At 34.9% G+C, this 15,953-nt stretch overlaps 1 protein-coding gene across 6 annotated transcripts in view; it reads right to left on the bottom strand.

The window, feature by feature from the left end:
- The window catches only part of YAF2 (YY1 associated factor 2), a 66,558-nt gene that overhangs the window by 39,944 nt on the left and 10,661 nt on the right, over positions 1-15,953 (bottom strand). Inside the window, exons 4-6 of one of the 6 annotated variants that reach the window (XR_012078401.1) lie at positions 4,924-5,033; positions 2,051-2,122; positions 1,920-1,957 (exon numbers count right to left, since the gene is read on the bottom strand). The exons of 2 other annotated variants lie outside the window; for them this stretch is intronic. Coding sequence is in view for 1 of the 4 variants with exons in the window: in XM_072972978.1 (XP_072829079.1) it covers positions 2,051-2,122 (72 nt within the window). In the remaining 3 variants the exon portion in view is untranslated. Of the gene's footprint in view, positions 1-1,891; positions 1,958-2,050; positions 2,184-4,923; positions 5,034-15,953 lie in introns of those variants that run through there. 3 more of the 6 variants (XR_012078404.1, XM_072972978.1, XR_012078403.1) reach the window with 3 other exon arrangements.

Here is a 15,953-nt window from a genome sequence, read left to right as displayed (position 1 = left end):
ACAAGCACTTGAGTCACCTGACTAAATGTTCTTCACTTCGGCTTGTCTGATTGGACCTGAATTGGCTCTCTGGTGATTATTTAGAAGTGACCCTCAAACTGTTGAAGAGTATTTCCTTCCTTCAATGATCTTGAAATTAGATTTCATTTACTGTATCATTGGACAGGTATCTTAAATCCAAGTATTTCTGAAAAATCAAGCAGTAATCTTTTAAAATATTCAAACCTGAAAAATCAAGCATGCTGAACTTCCAATTTGCTGTCCAATATTACACAGTCTTGTGAATACAATCTAACTCTCAAAACTATACACTCTTTTAAAATGTGCAATAGAAGCTTATAGTGTACTAAACAATTATAATTACACTATACCAGCTTCAAAGGAAAAAATATACAATATGGCTTAAAAAATATACAGTACAAACAGGATTGATTAGCCAAATAAACCTGTTCTATAAATGAAAATACTGGTAAGTATATTTGTGAATCTACATGAAAAACTAATTTTTCAGGGGTATGATTTAATTGTAGTCACTAACATTAGGAAGGAAGATTAAAAAAAAACAATAAAATCCTATCCTTGCTCCCAAGACCATACAAGTCAGCTTAAGAATTTTATATGAAGACAGAGCAATACAATCTGAAGCTAATATTTAAAGCTAAACTATGTCATAGAGATAAGAATTACACCTACAATCACAGAAATATTTAAGCTCAATCTATAATCACACAATGGCTAACAAGAGAGTTTACTATGTGCCGCTAAGCACTAAGTACATTCCATGAATTAATTAATTCAATCCTCATAGCAATCTAATTTTTCCACTGAAGAAAGCAAGGTAACTGAGAGATGCTAACATAAAAGGATTTATGTGAAGGGTAGGGCTTGACCTCAACCTTAAAGTACAGAAAAGTAGAATGGAAGGAAAGTCATTTCAAGAAAATGAAAAAGCACAAGCCAAAGCAAAAATATGAGAAGTATCCAGGTAAGACCAAGACAAAAGTTTCGACTTGAAGAAATTAAGGCTGGAAAAACAGGATGGGATTGGATTACGAGAGGCCCTACATATCCAGCAAATGGATGAAAATTTTATAAAAGAGCAGGGCATCACTACAGGCTCTTTATGTGCTAAAAGTGCCCTTTTAGAAATGGTAACCTGGTAATGATGCAGAATGAGTGGGGGAGGGGGGAAGAAACAAGGAACTATGTCCAATTCTAACATTTAAGAAACAAATCAGGTTGGTATCTGAGGAACCATAGAGCTCACACTGAACCAACTGTGCCACCCTTCACATCAATAAGCCCACCCATTATAAGCAAGGAAGTGATAAATATAATTGCAACATACCCTGAATTATTTTCCAAATATACCTTCAATGAAATTAAAAGGTATACTGGAAACTGTCAGTAAAAAATGTTAGTCAATTTACATAAAACTATTCTTGCTGTTCAAGTACCATGTCAAAAGAATTTTGCCAAATTTGACACAAGCATTAATTTTACATTACAAGTATCTACTTCAATAAAAGCAACACAATAAAGGAATTAACAAAATAATTCAACACAGTTTCCTCACATTGCTTTAGAACTATTATACTATTTACCAAAAGATGATAAACATACACTTTTTATAAACTACTATTATGTAAATGATACACTTTAAAACTATTGTCACATTTATTCATATGCTCATTAAGAACTAGGTATTTATCTTCCATACAATAAGCTCCATAATCCACATCAACCTTACAAAAAATAAGCTATCCCAAAACAGTTCCTCTCTTTTGCAATTAAATGAACTCCTACAGAGAAGAAATGTACAAAAAAAATCTCAAGTTTTTGAAAACTAGCTTACTTACCAGCAACTTGAGTTATCCTATTGGGTCTTTTCCCTCACAGATCCACCTCTTGCCCTTCTGTCCAGCATGAGAATCGTCCTGATGGGCATCCACTGGAACTGAGGGGGCATGCAGTACAGATGTATACGTAAGAAAGTTGGGGGAAGGGGATTTGGGAGATGCTAGAGACATGCTTCAGTGCGCTCGCTTACCTTCCTGAAATTGGAAATTTCAACGGTTCCTTGGTCCTCGAGGCATTCACAATAACTTCAAAGAATGTGGATCTGTGGAGATTACCCAATAGGAGAACTCCAGTTACTGGTAAGTGATCCAGCTTTTTCTTCTCTATCAGAATAAGAAGATTATTTCATTTTATTTGAGATTATTAATACACATAGAACTACAGAGGGAAGGGCTGTAAATTCATCAGATAACTATATATATGCACCAAAGTAAATACAGAAACTGTGTGCCAACTATAAGTCAATAGAAACTTCTGGCATTATCAGAAACACAAGGGAAATAAAATGATTTCAATGATTTCATTTTAAAATTTCTATTATAGGAACAGCTATATTTTAATATATAAAAATATCAGCTATCAGACTATTCCATCTCACTGAAACACCACCATCATTTTAAAGTATTAGTACAAGGATAATTAGTTTATCAAAATCTACCACCTCTTAACCAGCTACTGTCATGAATAGTCACTAAATTTTGGTGTAGAGGCCACCACAGTGGATTAACAATGTGTACGACTTCAGATAAAAAAAAATCAATGCATTTCCCACTCATCACTGAATAAATCTTTAAAAATAACCATTTGTCACCTACAACAAACCAACCACATAGACATATACATATATTAAGTATGCCAGGCCACTGAAAAATAATAATGCTGATCTTAATGTATACTACATAGTATAGTAATACTTTTGATTAACTGTTATACTTTTAAAATTGGATCTGTCATTAAAAAAAACAAACAAAAGAATGATTTCTAACAAAAGAAAGGACTCCTCAACAGAACTTAATCTTCAGGTTCACATGAAGACATCCTTTACCTTTAACTCAATTCACATTAATCAGGTACACGTTCACTGTAATGTGTTATAGCAGTGATGACTGCAAACACTAGTCCCTGATGGAGATACACAGATATGTTTCCTCCTTTTACCATCATGCTTCTATTTAGTAATTACCCTATACCTTCAAGAAACCTATGGTATCATGGTTCTTCATTCTATGGAAAAAATTAAAGATAATGTATAGTTTTCCTTTTGTTTTGAGCAAATAGGATAAAATGATGTATAAAACATTATTCAACAAAAACAAGTTGAAAATATAATTCTAGTGAAAATTTCAACCTTGTTATGAGGTAATGTTTGTATTTAATACAGGTTGACAGTACCATGTTAAGATTTTTGCTAGATTACAACTTAATTTTAAGATACAAATTGTCTTGGATAAATTACATCCATTTTTATATAAATCTGAGTTTTAAAAGACAGTAATACTTAATGCATTAGTTTTTAAATGACTCAATCATGCAAACAGGAGCACTGCACAGACCTGTTTATAATTGTAATACACATAAATGCCAAAAGGGTCATCCAGTTAACTTTCCTAGTTCACTACATTCCTAGTTCCCTGAAGAGTGAGCAAGTACACGGCATGAAGGTCTTATGTGTTTGGATTGATGAAATACATACAGAAGCAATAATCCAAATATTTTTTCTTCACGATTTAAGCTAGTATAAAAGACGTCATTAAGAACTAAGTAATAGTTTCCAATTTTTATTTGTAGCAACACATGCAGTCTCCATTTAGATTCAGATCTTATGAATTTAAAACAAAATCAACTGCATTTTAAAAAATAATTTAAGAGAATTAAAATATCTTGAAAAGATTTTAAGGTAACCAAAAAGGTAACTTAAGAGACCAGCCCTGAAAACTGTTTGTTGTTATTATGCCATAAGCTCAACTAAGATGGATTTTATCGGAACACCTTAGAAAAGAAATTCCAGAAATTAGGATACTCTACTCAAAAGTACCCTTTGTAAGCTCTAATAATTATAACGCCCATCCACAAAAAGTTACTCCTTAGCAATCAAGAACCAAATCAAGCAGTTCACTGATGAGAATCTACTCCATAAAAACAATCTGAACTTATGAAAACAACATTCAGGAAAAAAAGTGACTTAGCTAACCTTCACTTAATGCTATGTATTGGTTTGGACAGTATATTAAGTTTGGAAGCAACTTAAATTACAACTCATTTTTATGATTCCAAGTACACTATTTTTTAATTCTCAATTAAGATGTTAAATTCTAATGTAAAATATAATAAAATTTAATATTATATACACATATTTAAGTGACATTATTGACGGTTCACATATAAATATGGGGGAAATGTGTGTACCTCAATTAACCAAAGTAAGGTCAAAAGGGAATTATAAATGTACTTATTAAATAATGTTATTTACAGAAACTGTCCTCTTTTTTTGCTCACTAAACAGCTTATCAAAAAATCCATTTCTGAATCAAATTCTCCTTTCCCTGAGTTTTACCCACTACTTCTACATGAACCCATAAGAAACAAACAAAACAGTACTATTTTATTGTTAATGTAAATTAACCTACAATCAAGATGGAAAAAACTGTTATTTATCTGTAAAATAGGGATAATAGCAGAACCTACTTCCCAGACAGCTGTAAGGATTAACGAAGTTCTTATCAATAAAGCATTTTAAAAACAATGCCTGGAATCTAACTGCATATCAAACTATAAACATAATCACCCAGAAATGGAACTGTTTTCAAATGATTTTATACATCTTTAAAGAACTATTAAAAATTCTAAATTTGGAGATTTATCATTTGTATTAATTTTGGTACAGTTGGCTCTCTGTATTTGGGGGTTCCACACCTGCAGATTCAACCAATTATGACTCAAAAATATTCAGAAAAAAAATTTCAGAGAGTTCCAAAAAGCAAAACATGAATTTCCCATGCTAGCACCTATTTACACAGCATTTATATTGTATTAGGTGTCATAAATAACCTAGAGATGACTTACAGTATACATAAGGACGTGCGTAGGTTTCTGTACAACTCCTACACCATTTTACATAACGGACTTGGGCATCTTTGGGATCTGATATCCAAGAGAGTCCCAGAACCAATTCCCTGTGGGTATCAAGGGATGATCGTACTATTATTTTGAGACTACATTCTTTATATTGCAAGATAAAGAAAATAAGTAATTTATGGTATTCATTAGGAATCATGATGTGCAGCAAGAAAGAGCTACAAGAATACTTTAATATTAAAATTGAATTGCAAACACACTTACTGTAATTTTTAAAAATACATGTAATTTGGAAACAGTTAGGAAAACATTCTGGACAGTGGTTACTAAGTAAATCACTATCATTATCCTACCAATATATAAATTACATCTGCTAGTACAACAAAATCAGCCATTACATTAGGTTCACTTTACCAACGGGAGCTACTTAGACTTAAAAAGTTGCCAGAAACATTTACGCAAATCGTTTTCCATGTTCCAACATTTGATTTTTATAAGCTAGATATTGAGAACTGCAACTCTTGATAAATTCTAAAAAGAAATTTAAGAAAAATAGTATATATTCATGTTCTTGTCTGACATTTATTAGATGGTAAAGGTACTAATATTCAAACTGTTTGGAAAAGATGAGGGAGAAGGATGCTAGCAGGTACCCTAGTTCCCTTTTCTGTCTCTGGACAGAAAAGCTTCCCATTTATTTCTTGTATATTTGGGGTTTCCCCTATAAGCTTCCCTTTCAAGAAAGAATTCTGAAATAATAACACAAAGTTTTAAACTGTAAAGGATAGTGTGCTGGGCAGCCTTTAAGATGGTCCACAATGACCCCACCTCCTATCCTAATCTGCCTGCTCTTCTATTATTTCCTCCCTCTGAGGATGGGCTGGATTTAGCGACTTATTTCTAAGGAACAGAAACAATGCATGTTACTCCCAAAACTAAATTATAAAGACTGTGGCTCCCATTTTGGGGACTTTCACCCAAATAACTTGCTAAGCTGCCATACTGTGAGCAGTCCCAGGGAGAGGCCCACACAGACAAGAAACTGATGCCTCTGGCCGACAGCAAGAGTCCTGAGGCTTGACAACAGCTGCACGAGTCACTTGGAAGCAGGTGTCCTAAGGCCTGCTGACAACCGCATGAGTGAGCCTGGACGTGGATCCTCCCTCAGCAGAGTCCGAGACACCCTGAACCAGAAGCACCTGCTAAACTGCTTCTGAATTCTTGACAAGGATAGAAGGGAGGGAGGGAGGGAGGGAAGGAGGGAGGGAAGACAATAAATGTTGATTGTTTTCAGCCACTAAGTTTTGGGGTAATCTGTTATACAGCAATAGATAACTAATACAGAAAGCATTACCAAGTAATTACTATTTAGCTAAAAGTGGCAAAATGAATGTCAATCAGCTGCCTAAAAGGAACTCACAGGAAAACATTACCTATGAGTTGATGGGTGGGGGCTCAACTCTGAATTTGGTTCTTGGTTTTTAGGTCCAAAAATTCAGCGTAAGCTGAAGCAGATAAGGCTCAATAACTGAATTATACCAACCAATCTCATCGAACTGATTAATAAATCAGATGTCACCTTCCAGGGTGTTTCTGTTTCAATATCAATGAATCTGGACAGAGCCAAAGCATTACAAAGAACTGCATAATGCAGACAGTCTGAGTGTGCAGCAGCCCTGCAAACTAGTTGCTGTGTCTACAAGCTACTTTTTCTAAAACTGAAATTAAAAAAATTTTAAGATGTAGTTAAATATAAAGACGTCTACATGACTATAATCCCAGAATAAAGCACCATTCTAACAACCATGAAACAGCATCTCTCACCTCCTGTCACCTCCTACACTGTGCTAAACACTGACCAACTGTCCAGTGTTGCAATGCTGTACAGCTTTTCTTTTGTATCATTTTACGTTCTAGCCATTCTTCCTAAGGATACCTTAAGCACATTAATTGATCTTCAATAATATTTTGATTTTCCTAACTTGACAGATACCCCAGGCCCTTAATTAAGTACCACATTTTATAAACCGCATCTTAAAATCAGATACTTCTGTAGAAAGTCAATATTAACTATTCTTAATAGTTTCTACTTCAAGGAAACATTTTCTTGATCCTAGTCCAAAATATCAGCAGCCTTATATGTAGTCCTTTATACACTAATTATAGTTGCCAAGTTAAATACACAAAAATGATAGCTAACAATACTCTAAATGCCCACAATTATGTCAACACAATAAGGAAGTCTAACTTTACTCTGTAATTATGTTTTTTCTCACCTTTCCTGATTATAATATTAGTCTGACCGGACTCTAAGCCCTGCATTAGTTTTCAAATCAATTTTTAATAACCATCTCTAAAATATAAGTGCATATTTTCTATATGAAACTGATTTTATAAAACAATGGCAAACTTTTCTAACAGAATAAATTTCAAATAGTTTGAGGTCAATAGTAATAGTTTTCAAACTACTGTCTGTGTTATAAATAATGATTTTATTATTCAGCAGTCATAAAATCTGAATCTGGGTCATACTAAATCCAACATACTTCACAATGACTATCACTTTACAAACCAAATATACTGTACAGTTTTATGAAAAGTGCTGTGATTTTCTTGGTTAGCTGATCTAACGGTATGGTTCACTGCTTCTAAAAACAGAAGATAAGGGCTACTCCAAACTATACTTGCTCCCTCACAACTAACTGTAGAATCTTGCAAAAAGAGTTCAAAGTTACTGTACTTACCACCTAAAAAATTCTTAATACCAACATGGAGTCAATTTTTAGAAATTAATTCTATTAATTTCTATAGCTACAATTAGGAGCTACCTGTAAAAGCAGAGGCTTACTGATAAATTTTTACTGGATAATTAGACCACTCTTCCTTGAAAAGAATTAGTTACCTACATAATTTTTCTCATCTCCCAACCTACCATTATTAACCTCCTTTATTTAACATATAGATAAATAATTCAGAATTGCTGTAACTATCATGGAAAGCTTAGTGCAAGCACTATGCAGGATTACAGTCTTGTTAAACATGAAATGTAAACATTAATGCCACACTTGCTAAAATAAACATTACACCGAAAGCAAGGGGAAAAGTAAAAGCCATTTGCCATGGCCAACCACACCCCACCCCCTTTGAAAACATTCTCTCCGCCTATTTCTGTACCAGTACACTCTCCTGGGCTTCTTCCTCCTTGTTTAATTTTTCTTTCTTCTCCATTTCTTTCTTCTTCTTTGTGGATGCTCTTCTTCTACCACCACAGGGAGTAATGATGTTTCTCAAGTTTCTGTCCTGGATTCTCCTTTCGCAAGCTGTGCAGTCTATTCTCTCCTTGCTCTGTCTTACTCACTCCACAGCTTTGACTGGGTCATGTACGCTGATGACTACCAAACATACACTTACAGCCCTGTTCTCCTTCCCAAGCTTAAGCCCCATACAGCCAACTGCCGCGGAGATCTCCTCTCTCAGATTTCCCGCAGAGACCTGAAATTCAACAAGTCTAAAAGTGAACTACTACCTTCCCCCAAACCTGGCCTTCCTTCTGTTTCCTGTCAGTGAGAAGGACCACCTTTTACTTAGCTGTGTAATTAAGCCAGAATCCTGGGATTAATCCTTGATTCTTCCCTCTCTACAACCCAACTTCCCACCTCCCACAGCCATATCCAACATCCATCAAGTCCTATAAATTTTCTCCTGAGCATATCTAGAATCCATTCATTTTTCTCTCCTGCTGGCATTATCCTTGTTTGGGCCACTACTGTCTCCTGCATAGACTACTGCAATGACATCCACTAAATGGTTTCTATGCCTTTAGTTAAGATTCACAAACAAAACAGAATCAAATGCTACTGGCTGTGGTTTCAACGATGCATTGTATTGACTGTAAAAGAAAACATTTTTTAAACTGCTAAAAATATTGAGTATGAACATAATTTAGGTTGACACAAGTTCTTTTATCAAGTAAAAGGGCACAATTAAATATATCCCACCCAAACTCACAGGTTCATGAAATGAAATGATGTAAGTGATACTAAAAAAAAAAAAGTGGAAAACAGGTTAAAGCAGCAATAGAATGAGTAAATGACAGAGTCTCTGCAGTTCAGTTAAGTACTGTCAGTGCTATGCAAGACACAATGACAGGCACAGGAATTTTTATTAATATTATTTACAGTGATTACCGTTATTATTAACTAAAAACCATGTTAAGTTGCTTCCATCACTTATCACATTTAATCATCACTAAAAAGCCCTATGGTTATGTGGCCATTAAAAGGCAAGGTGGGGATTTAAACTAAAATGTGATTCCAGGACCAGTGGTACTGCTCTCAAGGAGACTACAGTCCTGGGAAGGAGAGAGAAACAAAATGAAGTATTTTCAATAAACTGTGTAAGTACAGCCATCACATTTTGCACAGAATGCTTCAAGAGTAATTGAAAGGGCATTCACTCTGGCCTACAGATAAAGGAATGCTTCTTGAGAGAGATGGCGCCTTGAGAAACCAAGTAAGAAAGAAACGGTGGCGGATGGGAGGATATGAAGCCAAGGAAATGACATAAACAACATGACACAGTGGCTTAAAAAGACCATAACCATGCTGTCTGACAATCCAACCTGGAAACAGACTTACTCTTTAACTATGGCTAGTAGTTAAAAAAAAAATGCTGCTTTTAACTGCTCAATTCTTAAGTCTATATACACTGCTTACCACTACCAAAGCACTTTCTAGATGTTAAAACTTACATTAAGGTCGAAATGTTTAAGTGACAGTCCAAATCTGGTTAAAACACACACACACACACACACACACACACACACGTGAACAAAGAGGGAAGAGAAGAATGAGGGAGGTTGGGAGGGAGGGTAAAAGGGTAGGCAGGTTGACAATATCCCTGAAGCAATTTGCGGAAATACTTTTTTTTTTTTTAGTAGAAAGCACTTATTCTTATGCTCTGGTATGGTCATTATGGAAGTTTATTACTATATTACCACTCATGTATTTGATTGTTTTAGTGAGTATTTTTTGAGGACTTAAACTATATGCCAGGCACTGTGCCGAGTACTTTACAAGAATTATTTCATGTAATCCTCATAACCACCCTTAGTTATTATTATCAATTCCATTTTACAAATGAAAACTGAGGCTCAAAGTTGAATAACTTTCACAAGTTTGCAAAGCCAGTAAGTGGTGAGATAGATAGATAGATAGATAGACAGACAGACACACATATGCAAAGAGTTAAGCTCCAGGGTCCCAACTCTTCACCACTACACTATGTAATAGTAAGCAACTCATAACTATTGACGTTCTTCATTTTTTTTGCTTTCCATTATCATAATGAGTACACATGAAAATTAAAAACAAATATGCAGTTGAAAAAACAAAATTAGGTATATTTTCTGCACTTAAAGTTAGTATAATCAAATCCTACATAAGTGAAGGATGGCAAGATTACAATTTAAATGTTAATTAAAAAGGAGTAGTACAGGAAAGTGCTGTGTGAATCAGAGACGTTAAGTTCACAGAAAATTGGCAACAAGGGAATAGTGAGAAAATTTGATAACCACATTCAAATAGATAATGGAATAGTCTTACTAAATTTTATCAAAAAGTACAAAATGATGACATAATGAATTTAACACATTTTTCATGTGTAAATTATACTGCTCATTATTCACCTAATTGATGATTGTGGCACTCTGGGCCTTAACCAGCACTGGTCTTTAAAAAAAGAGCAAAGTGTCTAAGAAGATGGTAAGAAAAAAGGAAAGGAACAGAGAAGGAGGGAGGAAGAAAAGGCTTTTCAAGGGGAAAAACTTCAAATCTCCCCACCACTATACAAAACTCATTTTTGGCTCTTCCCTTGGAAATGCGAGGCTAAGAAGTCCAGTCACAACCAACCCAACCTGTGTTGAACAGAATCAGAGAGAAGGATACAAGGATGGAACAGGGCAGTGAGGGTTAAAAAATGTTCTGATGGCAAAACACACTCAGGAAACAAAAATTAAGAGAAATGCTAAGAAATGAAATGTTTAAGAGCATAGATGATCTGGCTCAAGTGGAGTAGGGGAGCACAAAGCCCCGTCTGTTTGCTCCTCCTGGCAGCCACTGAGACAATTTCAGGAGATCTCAGGGCTCCAAAAAGCACAATTCAAAACCTCTGGGCCCTTCTGAGACAAAGCTAGCTCTCTCTATGCCAAGAATCCTGTTACTTGATTCTAACTGGCAAACCTATGTCCTCCTTTTCCCTTACTTCCAGAACTTGCTCTCTCACAAGAGGCTTCCCAGAGCTGACCCTGAATGAACTGTATGCTTGAAGAGATGTACGGCTGTGCACCTAGTGCCAGGCTAAAGCCTCTCTGGGCAGTGGGACATCATGATGATGGGCATTCCTATTTCCCTCCTTGCACTTGTTTAGTGTCTTCAATGAACACGTAATACTTTTATCAGCAGAAAAAGAGTTGTTGTATTAAGGAAAACAATCATATTCTCCATGTTCAGCTTGTTTACATTCACACTTAAACCTATTACTTTGTTCAGATTTATATAAAACAGGAAAGATTTTCTAGTAAAGGAAGAACTGCTGATGCAGTGAAGAAAATAAAGGAATCAGAGCATTTTAGAAGGCAGGCTAGAAACATTATGGAGGAGACTTCGGGTACTGGGGAGACCAAAAAGGATGGAAAAAGATGAAAGATGACCAGAACAACTCTGCCCTCTGTGCAGACGCACCCAGCGCTCTACTTCCTGGGCAGCCACGTCTCCAGCATCAAAGACTCTCCACTTGCCGCTGCTGCAGGTAATCGCTCCTAGTAAACCTTATAAAGGGTGATGTTGTGCAGAAGAACCCTGGTGAGATGATAAAATACATAAAGTGATTTAACCCCTAACTCAAAATTGTCAGAGGGCTGTACAAACTTTTTATTATACACACAACGTTCATATACATACACCTATTCAAATCGGTTATTAGTTACACTACTGGTGATTCTTGGTATTTATATCACAAATAAAAGAGGGAAATAATAGGAACTGCAATTTTTCTCCTAAAAAAATACTACGATACATGACATACAGCACAATAAATGTTATTATAAAAGAATCAAAATGAAGTCTGTCAACATTTCTACTTCAAAAGTATTCCTTTAACATAGGGAAAACAACTGACAGTCCTTCAGTTCTTCATTCACTGTACTGCTAGCCCAGGTTTTAACATTAAGTTCTTATATTAGTTTTAAGTTATTAGGTTTAATGTTAGAAGTTATCAAGATGTACAGCACTAGATTTAGGTATAAAGAAATTCATAAGAAAAACGCCCCAAGAAGTTACTTCCTAACATATTTTAAGGCTACCACAACAAGAAAAAGGACTTAGAAATCCAAACATTTGAATCTGACACTAACCAGCTAATGACCTTGAACAAGTCACAATCTTTCCAGGCCTGTTTTCTTGTCAAACGAGAGCCAGGCTCTTACCGAACTAGAGCCATGAGTTCCAGTGAACAGAGAAGGTGTCCCCTAGGCAGGTTGCCACGCATGACCTGGCAGACCTCTTAAGACTGTCTCCAACGAGGATTCGCCACACTGAATTCAAACCCCTGAACAAAAGGGTTTGGAAACAACAGCGACCTCAACAATTTTAAAAGTTTTAACACCATCATCTTTACCCCATACCCCTCAACATCTTCTCTCTGAAGACTGTCTTATCCCTCTACCATTAAAGTTTCAAGAAGTAAAAACTAGCCTGTCTCAGGAAATGATTAAACACTATGGAAGCTCTTGAAAGGTTCCTTCCAGCTCGAAAATTCCCAGTAATTCTGCAAATTCCCATAATAAACGATACTACAGAATGAAATGCCTACTGAATCTCTTAAAACAGATGATTATCAATTATAGATCATATATAACAAAAGGTACAGATTTTAGCAATCATGAAAGCCAATAAACAAAACACTACAGTGTTCAGTAAATATCTGTTAAATGCATAATTTATTTTCAAACTCAAAACGACATAATATTTTACACACTTGTAAAATCACTAAAATTACAAATTATAAAAGCTGATTATTTAAGGAAAATGTGTCTCTAAAAGATAAAAATCCAGTAACCTAAAGTTTCGTTGAATGAAAACTTGATTAACACCCAGAATGCTGATCTTTCTACCTAAGTATGCTGGTCCAGTATCGAATCCTGAAGGAAAGAGGAATAAGCAGAGAAGCCTTTCACCCACATAGGACAGTTTCATAAACCTCTTTATCAGAGACAGAAGGGTGAGAAGTCAAACAACCTGCATTTCAATCTGGGCTCTAACACTAAATCTATGGTTAGATGAGCATCTCCCTCTCCCCAGTGTATGGTGGCTTGACAGGCAAATGGAAGGATAGAAAGGAAATCATTCTGAACACAGTAGAGCATGACAGGAATGACAAAGAATTTAAAGATACTGTTTTTAATGAATTCTTACCCAAAGAAACAACCTATAGTAACTAAAAATTAATTTGGTAGCAATAAGTTTCAAATATTCTTTCAAAATATTTAGTGAGCACTTACTTGTGCCAGCCACTATAAGGGCTTTACAGAAATTAACTCATTTAATTTTCTCAACAATACTTTTAAAGAAAAGAAAAGAAAAAACCTGAGTAACTTACTGAAGATCATTGCCAATATAATCAATAAGACAGCTAAAGAGAGGGACATTAAGTTTAAAAATGAACTCCTATTATAAACTATTTTATTCTCAAAAACAGTTTCTGGGATAAGTACTAAATACATATAAACTTAACGATCTGTAACCATCCTTTGTAAATCTGCCATTGGCAAGTAATCATTTTAGTTTTTTGAAATCTTACTTCAATTATATAACAATCATTTTCTCTTAAAAACATACATATGTATACACACATATACATACACACACAAACATACAGGATTTGACCCAGCAATGAAGTGGCAGCTTCATTTGGCTGAAATTTCTTAGGAAAAGGTAATCAATCAATCAAACTGGAAATTGGCTGTGATGTCAAAGCACAACTTACCAAAAGCACTTTACTGGTAACAGCCACAACAACTGATCGCATACTTAATTTTAGCATAGAACGTCTCCAAAAACTAGAATGACATTGAAAAATTAATTTTAAATTTATTCTTCTCTTTACTCATTAGCAAGTATCTATCTTCTCTGCTATAATTCAAACTCCCCGGGGGTTGGAACTGGGTCTCCCCTACAAGTCTACAGTCTTACAGCATAATTTCTGGCATAATTTCTGGTACATGTTCAAAAAGCATGTACAGAACTCTAGAATTTTATTCAATTCTGATCATTTACTTTTGATAATTCACATAGGTATACAGGAGGGTTCTTTTCCAAATGATGACTTAACCTGTATCAGAATTCTAACTTTTTCAAAGCCTATTAAAAAAAAAACTTTTCCTTTCTAATACCTATATTCCTCTTTCAACAAACTTTTACTGAACACCACTACTTCCCAGGCATCTCACTAAACATCCTCAAAACAGATAATGAAAATCTCATGTTTCTCTTAAGAAACTCAAAGCATAACAAGAGAGAAAATGCATAATGTAACAGAACTGCAGTGTACTAAATGACATAATAAAGATGAGCATCACAAACTGACTTTGATTCTAGATTCTAGATTCTAGAAAGAGAATACAGCCACCTTCCTCTCTCTCTCTCTGGTTAATCTGTCCTATTGAGAGCGAATACGCAGCTTCAGGAGAAAGACAAAATCAGTCCTGGGTTTAAGAGGAAATGCTGCAAGGGAGTGTTCTAACTTCACTGATTTACATACTGCTGTCCACTTTTCCCAACACCACTTGCTGAAGAGACTATCTTTTCTCCATTGTATATTCTTGCCTCCTTTCTCGAAGATTAATTGACCATAGGTCTGTGGGTTTATTTCTGGGCTCTCTATTCTGTTCCATTGATCCCTATGTTTGTTTTTATGCCAAAACCACGCTGTTTTGATGACTGCAGCTCTGTAGTATTGTCTGAAGTCTGGGAGGGTTATTTCTCAAGCTTCATTCTTTTTCTTCAGTATTTCTTTGGAAATTCTGGGCCTTTTGTGATTCCTTATAAATTTTAGGATTATGTGTTCTAGTTCTGTGAAAAATGTCCTGGATAATTTGACAGCGGTCGAATTAAATCTCTAGATTGCCTTGATCAGTAATGGCCATTTTAACAATATTGACTCTTCCAATCCAAGTGCATGGGATATCTTTCCATTTCTTTAAGTCATCTTAATTTCCTTAATCAATGTTTTTTAGTTCTCTGTGTATAAGTCATTCACCTCCTTGGTCAGATTTATTCCTAAGTATTTTATTGTTTTGGATGTGATTTTCAAAGGGATTATTTCTTTACTTTTTTTCCTACTATGTCCATTGTTAGTGTTAAGAAATGCAACTGATTTCTGTTATGTTAATCGTGTGTCCTGCTACCTTGATGAATTTTTTTTCATTTTTCAGTTTTATTAGGTAGAACTGTTACAATGTGACTGCACATATACAATGCATTGCATGTAAATACATATACATAACATACTGCATATATTTTAAAATTTATATATATGTACTGTTGTTTCTAAGAACGTTTAGCGCTTTAGCTTTTTAAACTTACATATAGTTATCAGAGGAATAAAGCCAACCACAAAGTAAGAATTTATTCAAAAAGATACATACACCTTGCTATTAACAGCAACATTTTTTATAACTGCCAAGATATGGAAGCATCCTAAGTGCACATCCACAGATGAATGGATAAAAAAGATGCAGCATATATATGGAATGGAATACAACTCACCCATAAGAAAGAAGGATATTTTGCCATTTGTGGCCCTTCATTCACTTTTTTTTTACTTCAAAAAACAGAATTTTATAACTGGCATAAACATTTCCACTGCATCAAAAATAACAAAATACCTAGAAATAAACTTAACCAAGGAGGTTAACTATACTCTGAAAACTACAAAACACTGATGAAGGAAACTGAAGATGA

The sequence above is a fragment of the Vicugna pacos genome, chromosome 12 (assembly GCF_048564905.1).
Source record: "Vicugna pacos chromosome 12, VicPac4, whole genome shotgun sequence".
NCBI lineage: Eukaryota > Metazoa > Chordata > Mammalia > Artiodactyla > Camelidae > Vicugna > Vicugna pacos.
This window is presented reverse-complemented; position numbering and strand designations above follow the sequence as displayed.